Raw genomic sequence first — 8,066 nt, forward strand, 5'->3', positions numbered from 1 at the left:
GACCTAGGACTTGGGTGAAATCTCAGAAAGTCCTTACAGTGTCAAGACTTTATGGTTGTTTTATTGTCACTGTCTCTAAGCTGCTGTCACTCTCCCTAAGCTGCTGTCATGGAAAAAAAAAAACACAAAACAGGAGGGGTGTGGGGAAAAGAAGGGCATGGGTTTTGTGTCACTGGTCTTGGGAGACGAAGCTGTGGTTGGCAGTCAGGCAATGATGATGACAGATGTCTCTCATGGTGCACCCTGAGGTGAGATGCAGCCAGAGAGAAGGGTGGTGAGCCAAGTGTGTGTCTCTTGTGTGTAATGACGAGGGCACATCAGGAAGATGGGGTCAGTAAGCTATCATGAAGCGGAGATGGACATTCAAGTCCTCAGCCAAGAACCAGGCCACCAGGTCAGCCTCAACGTCCCTCATAAAAAAACCATGGTGCTGGCCAGGTTAAAGCAGAAGGCAAGGTCAAAGAGGTGGTCGCGGATAACTGCTGACTCAGATGTCATGTCTTCCTCCTGCTGGGCCATGTCCACCACCTGCCACAGCTCACCCACGGAAGAGGCCACAAAATGCTCTTCATACATTTCTTGGTCCTGGTCTGGAACAGGGAAGAAGGGCAGGGATTGATAGTTCTGGTCTGATCTATTCCCATCCCAACCCCAACCAAGATCATAAAGAGGAAGAATTTGTAATATGGAGGGAAACCAGGGGGACCAAAGACCTTTGCCTGACTTCCCATTCTCTTGACCACACCGACGATGTTCCATGTGGAGGAGTTTTCTGGTTTGGTTCAGCCCCAGGTCCCTCTCAAACTTATACACATCTCATTTCTAACATGAGCTGCCTCCTCCAAAATGTTACACCACTTAGGGAATGAGGAGCCAACTTAAAATATGAAGAAAATGAAAAACTATCCTCCTACACAAATGCACCAATGCTCACCAGTGTAGAGATTGTGTACAATTTCAACTGGCCTCCTGTGTGCTCCTGGGTCAGAACCCCTGTTACCTGACACTATGACAATTGGAGGCCATGGTTGCCTTTTACAACTCAATTCAGTCCTCACCCACTCCGCCCAGCTCCCCATCGGTTACCTGGGGTCTGACCCTTTCTTCCAAATACTGTGCTCCTTTTCTCCACCTACCTGCAGAAGATGCTTGTTCTTCTTGGTTCTTCCCATCAGACTCTGGGCTTCCTTTCTGAGTCCTTACCCCCCTCACCCACAGCAACAGCAGCAGGATGGCTGCCAACAAAGTGGCTCTGCAGAGCTGGGACCCCAGGGAAGTCATCGGTGCCCATTTGCCACCTTGGACCTGCCCTGTTCGCCGCTGCCCAGCAGCTCCCCCCAACTCCCACCCTGTCCCTCTTCTGGCTCTTACCCTTTCCCAGTACCATTTTCTCCCCTTTCCTTCCATACAATCTTGACTTCACATGCTCTGTGACATCACAGCCCTGGGCCCCAGCCACATTCCAATTCACCAGAGAATCCCATCATCAGGCATGAGAATGGATAGTAGCTGGCAGAGGCTCCTAAGATGACTATGGTAGATCATCTTGTAGGAAGAAACAGATATGACCTGAGTTCACAGGGTACTCAAATACCCACATGATTGGATTGATACAGCAGCCAGACGTTAAAGTAGGGGTGTTCCCACATCTATTATAGAGATAGGGATCCAGAGATTTACAAAAGAGAATGATGTTTTACTCAGGGTCATTCAGATTTTAATGAGAAGAATGGGACACTTAATGAATGATTTTGATTCTAAATAAAACCCATTTCATGTGATCTTTCTCCAGAAGAGAGGCTTGCATAGCTGAGGCCCAGACCAATGCAAAAGCCAGGATCTTTGAGTCCTGGTATATGCCTGGTGCTCTACTTGAAACTTGAGTGGATCTGTCAAAAAATGAGTGGGAAGGGAATGAAAGAAGATGCGAAAAGATATATACGTGTATGTGTGTGTGTGTGTGCATGTGCGCAAAAGACAAAGACAAGAAAGATAAAAGTACAGGAAGATAGAGATCAGTTGCCTTTTATTACAGCAGAATTAACTCTTTAATTCTCTTCTTTTTAGAAAAGGTGTATGTATGTATGTATGTATGTATGTTTGAAAGTCAATGTTATATAAAAGGGAGAAATAGAGAAGGGTTGGGAGAGAGATATTCCATCAACTGGTTCACTCTCCAGATAACTGCAACATTCAAGGATGGGCCAAATTGAAATGAGGAGCCAGGATCTTCACCCAAGTCTCCTATGCATGGTAGGATCCCAAGTACTTGGACCATATTCAGTAAACGATATAGTCATTAGCATGGCGCTAGATCAGAAGTAGACCCCTGATAAACACATGGGAGACCTGGATGAAGCTTCTGGCTACTGTTTTCAATCTGACTCAGGACAGAAACCCAGTACCTATATGGGATACTGGTGTTGCAGGCAATGGCTTTATCCATTACACAACCACACCAGACCATTTTCTTCTTTTCTTATCCTCTTCCACTTTTCTCCCTAGGAATAGCATTTGTCATCCTGTATCTCCAGGTTGGAATGCCCCTTGTTCTCATCATCTTTTATTTGAAAGAGAGTGATAAATCGAATACCCGTTGACTGGTTCACTACCCAAATGCCTGCAATTGTGGGTGCTTTTCCAGGACAGAACCAAAGCCAGGAACTATCAATTCCATCTAGGTTTCCATGTAAGTGGAAGTGAACCAACTAAAACTGTCATCTACTGCCTCTTAGGGTCTGTACTGTCAAGAAGTTGGAATCAGGAGCAAAGCTGGAATTTGATCCCAGGTACCTTGAATAGGAACAAGAACATCTTAAGTTGTTGAAAATCTTCTCCCCTCTTCTTTCATGTAATACTGCCCTGTGCTCTTAGATACAGAGAAAAAGCTCCTTGCTTGATAGGTATTAGAGCTTGTAAAGAAGAAGTAAGATAGGAAGAGAGGGATTTCAAACAAAGGATTTAAAGAAGACCTACCTCAATGCCCCAATTCTCATCCTGTCAATGAACCTTGTGAACATAGACTTGTTGGCATAAACAGGGTGTGGCAGTCACTACCTGCTTCTTGGAACAGAGATGGTTGTGGGAAGGGCAGGCAGGAGTTTTGGGCTGAGGGAGACACAATATAGTCCAGACAAGATATGTATCTGGAAAACCAGACACAGACACTGGCTGTGAGACATGCCCAGGTGCTAGGACAAATGGGAAAAAAGTTTAAATACACCTGAATTGTCGCCAGCCACTCACATCGCCTTACTCACCTATGCATGCTACATGTGGATGCAAATGCAGGTGAAAGGATGCTGCAGCAACATGTACCCTTCCTGCAAGGCAGAACTACAGAAATAAAAATGCAATACTCTTTCCCACTGAAGTATCCCATGCTAGCAGACAATGTTCACATGAAGATTTTCCTGCATACAGCAAATGGTATCTCTAATATATGATTCAAGCCAAATGACAGGGACTGGGGAGCAGGAGAAGCAGTCACGTAACAATGAGGAAGGAGAGATACAAATGGATGGGTGACCCTGTTCACCCCTGCCTTGTACCTGTTGACCTGCAGATCCAAAGAACCATGCCTCACTGGAAGAAAAAATAAATAAATAAAAGCAAAAAACAAACAAAAATAACTCCTGGCTATTTCCAGGAACGAGCCTCTTGGTTCTCTGGCAAAAACAGGAGCCAGCCCCACTTCCATGAGTATAAAGGGAAAGGGGGTTGGGATGGTTGTCCCTGTGGGAGGCAGCATTGTGGAAAAAAACGGGTTGTACTAACCTTCCTTACTTCCATTTCCTTCCACCCACCTGTTAATATTTCATTTTGAAAGACAGAAACCCTTGCAGCAAAGTAGGAATTATGTGCGATTTTTTTCTTATTGTAAAGTATAAAAAAGCACAAAAAATTAAAAAGTCACAATTCCACCATCTGATGATAATCTCCATTCCATGTATTAAAGTGTAGTGCACTCTTTTTTCTGTAAATGGCTGTGAGCATAGGAATGGGAGATTATTCCCTAAAAGCTTAAATCCAGACATTATCATTTCCCCTTCTACACACCAACTCAGAATACTGGTCAGATTGCTCTGACATCACGGTGAGAGAGGTACCCCCCATCCCAGCTCTTCTGGGCACTGGAGCCTTGACCAACATGCACTAGACTTAGAGTCATTGTCTGCAGGGCAACTTCCCCCTGAAACAAGAAAGTTATAGTATTGCTGAACTACACCTCAAACTAGTGGGAAGTGTTCCTATAGAACTCCCGAACTGGGTCAACTTGTCCGGGTGCATAGAAAGTCAGTCTTTGGGCTGGTGGAAGAAAGTAGGTCTTCATTGCAAAGTGCACAGCCAAGAGCCAGGCAGCTATTGTTTAATTTAGCAATGTCATATTCCTAAGGGACTTTATGATGGCCAGGTGGGCGCCAGTTGATCCAGGGGTTATATGAAAATGGCAGTTACTTTCTGCCAGCATCTGGAATTCCTCTTCACAGACCAAATCACCCCAGGACAACTCTGGCCATCAATGTTCTTATCTATCAAAGAAGCAAATGAGTCTGGTGATTAGAACCTTGCAGGACTAGCTGCATCAGTCCCTCAAGGCAGAGAATTTCTTCTGATAAAGAGCAGGCAGGGACACCTTGGGCTGTGGGAGACAGACAAGAGTCCAGTTCCTGCTTTCACATTATACAGTTTCCGTTTCAGTAGGTGTCTTTGTCTGCGGAGAGCTGAAGGAGGACCAAAGAGAAAGGAAGGAGGCAGAAAGGAAAATGAGATGGCGATACAGGATATCACAAAGGTGGAGTGGTGTGCATGAAAGCCAGGGGAGAGAAGAGGAGACACTCTTAATCCAATGTATCTTGCTGGCATGGGAAGGACAGCTCGCTTCTCACCCAGGCTACTGATGTGTCCGTCGCGTTGGAGAGGTCGATGCAGGCAGAGAACGGCAAGGGTAAGGGTGACACTGGACTCCTCAGACCCAGGGATGATGTCCTGTTCTGTGCGGCTCTGACCGGGTCAGGCTCCCACAACCCCCACCAGCCCCTCTCGCTCCCACTCCCTAAAGGATTAGCTTTATGGGTTGAGTGTTTCCTTGGCAGGTGCTCCTTTTCTGACCTACCCCTGCTTATCAGCACATCTACAACCCCCACCTCAGCCTTATCATTCCTTGCATCTCCTTAAACTGGAAGTCTCCAGATACCATTACCACCCACACTGCACCAACCCCCAGTGAGGTAGTAAAATGTCCCACAAGGTGACCCGCTCACCACTGCCTGGATGAGAATGCAGTTCTCTTAGGTAGCAGGTGCCTGCTTTCCTGTTCCTCATGTTGCCAAAAAACATCTCAAACTGGTTGGAGGCATTGTTGTAGAACTCCCCCAAAACTGAATCTGAAAGCTAATTAATGATATCAAGGTAATAGAAGAAAGTATGTATTTATTGCCAAGCACAGAGCAAGGATCTGGATAACTATTGCTTAACTTCTGGAATTCTGCAGTAATTAAGGGGAATGTTCTTATAGACTGACTGTTTAGTAAAGTCATGCTCTTTAGGGAATTTATTTAGGCCAGGTTGTTGCTAAATAACACCTCAAACTGACTAGATACATTGTTGTAGAATCTCCAAACTGGGTTTGCTGGCCCAACTGCAGAAAAGCATTCACTGACATCAGAATCGTGGAAGGTATTCATCAACAATTGCAGAGTGAGGAGCTGGGAGCTATGGCTTCCATAGGAGTTAAGAGTGAAGGTTCTTATACATTGGAATTGGGGCTGAGATGTAGGTTGTCAGTTGGTGTCCAAGTTCCTGGTTGGTCAGTGGAGCTCATGCCCTTCTTGTGGTTGGTCAGTGACGCCATGCTCTTGAGGGGATTTATGATGGTCAGGTAAGCTCTTGTTGGTCTAGAGGTTACATGAAAGTGGCAGTTACATTCTGCCCAGATCTGGAATACTTCCACACAAATCACCCCAGAACAACTCTAGCCATCCAGGTTCTTTTTTTTTTTTTTTTTTTTTTAAAGATTTTATTATTATTGGAAAGCCGGATATACAGAGAGGAGGAGAGACAGAGAGGAAGATCTTCCATCCGATGTTTCACTCCCCAAGTGAGCCGCAACGGGCCGGTGTGCGCCGATCCGAAGCCAGGACCAGGAACCTCTTCCAGGTCTCCCACGCGGGTGTAGGGTCCCAAAGCGTTGGGCCGTCCTCGACTGCTTTCCCAGGCCACAAGCAGGGAGCTGGATGGGAAGTGGAGCTGCCGGGATTAGAACCGGTGCCCATATGGGATCCCGGGGCTTTCAAGGTGAGGACTTTAGCTGCTAGGCCATGCCGCCGGGCCTGGCCATCCAGGTTCTTATCTCTGGGAGAAGCAAATTACTCCTTGAGTCTGGTGATCAGAACCTTATAAAGTCAATTGGCTCACTCCCTTAAGTCAGTGAATTCCTTTCAATAAAGACCAGGCAAGGGCACCTTGTGCTAAACAGGACAAGTAGTTGGGTTCTGCTTTTACGTTATGGGGGTTCTGTTTCAAGGTGGGCTCCAGATGCTCTGGGGGTTACATGAAGGTGGCAGTTACATTCCGCACAGACCTAGAATTCTCCAGAACACTGATGTTCTTATTTATTGAAGAAGCAAATGACTTCTTGTAAGGACCTTTTAAGGCCAGCTGGATCACTCCCTTAAGTCAATGAATTTATTTTGATAAAAGGCAGGTCAAGACACCTCGGGCTAAGGCAGACAGACTACAGGTAGAATCTTATTTTTGTATCATGGGAGTTGGCTTCACTCACTGATTTTCCTTGTCCTTTTCTAAAAGTCGTTTTGCCCATCCTTCAATCTCTGGAGTAGATCTCTCTTACAGCAAAACAAGAGGACAGTCCTCACTATGAAAACCCCTAGGGGAGGGTCCTAGCATGTCCCCACTCAAATCCCTAACACCCCTGTACTCAAGAGGCATGCAAGAAACAAGGAAGTGCTGGAGAATGACTCTGAATTGAAATCTCAACTTCAAAGCCAGTTTCAGTTCAGCCAGTTGCCATACAGTTTTGGACTAGCAGACTCTTCTGTGTTCAGAGCAGGAAGGACACATTTTCTTCATGGGTCTCTCTTTGAAAGCGGAGAGTTAAATACAAACTATCACATAATAAAATAAAAATTCTGCCTTTACACGTTTCTCCTACTGTCTCATGCCTGGAAAGACTTCCAAACATGTAACCATACACTAATGATACAAATACATGGGGTACAGTGGGATGCTTCAGTACATATATAGGACTCATGGTTTCTTTGCCCATCACCTCTGCTTAATATCACTCTGTTCAACCTCTCCAGAACCTCTGGGAACCATGTGTATCTGACCTGTGTTCCCGGGTTTCAGAGCTTGGCTTAACCAAGGCTCACAGAAGGTACACGGGAATGAGGTGGTTCAGAGAGGGGTGACCTGGAAGGGAGCATAAAGTGTGGCCTGAACTGGGCAGCAGGTTTGAGGAAGACTGAGGTCAAAGAGGTAGGGCTCAGAGAGACAGCCCCATGGAGTCTTCTGAGCCCAACTCTGAAGGCAAACAACAGTTGCCGGGCTCTTTTGACACCGGTGTTACAGTGTTACAAACACTTCCAGAAGAGGCTGTAATTGCTGCTGAAATTTGCAAGTTAGAAGACCAAGACTCAGAAAGCTCACCCAGCTGTGTTAAGAGACGGATGGGACCAGGATTTGGCCCTGGACTTGCCTTCTTCTTGAGCTGGAGGTCTTCACTTCTATTCACCTGCCTCCCACTCGCTGGGTACCTTGCTTGTGAGACTCACCTTCCAGTCTCCATCCTTGTTCCCATCAAAATTCCTCAGCCCCTCCCCTCAGCCTCTCCCGGTCCTGGCTGCCTCAGCCCACTGCCAAGAACAAAGAAGTCCCGCCCTCCTCCTTCCAGAGGTTCCCTCCGGGTGGGCTCTCTCCAGAGCTCCTCCCCTTTCAGGGCAAGTGTGTTCCACTGGCTGAGTGGTCAGTCCGCTTGGCGTGGTGCACATGTACACGCTGTGTGCGCACGCACACACACACACACACACACACAAGACCACACA

At 46.5% G+C, this 8,066-nt stretch overlaps 1 protein-coding gene across 1 annotated transcript; it reads right to left on the bottom strand.

Annotated features, from left to right (window-relative positions):
- Positions 1-39: 39 nt before the first annotated feature.
- Positions 40-1,365, bottom strand: LLCFC1 (LLLL and CFNLAS motif containing 1). The gene is made up of 2 exons (XM_004594338.4): positions 1,137-1,365; positions 40-590 (listed from the first exon to the last, which is right to left on the bottom strand). The coding sequence occupies exons 1-2, from the start codon at positions 1,279-1,281 to the stop codon at positions 412-414; spliced, it is 324 nt and encodes a 107-aa protein (XP_004594395.2). The 5' UTR covers positions 1,282-1,365; the 3' UTR covers positions 40-411.
- Positions 1,366-8,066: the final 6,701 nt, after the last annotated feature.

Source organism: Ochotona princeps, chromosome 25 (assembly GCF_030435755.1).
Source record: "Ochotona princeps isolate mOchPri1 chromosome 25, mOchPri1.hap1, whole genome shotgun sequence".
Classification (NCBI taxonomy): domain Eukaryota; kingdom Metazoa; phylum Chordata; class Mammalia; order Lagomorpha; family Ochotonidae; genus Ochotona; species Ochotona princeps.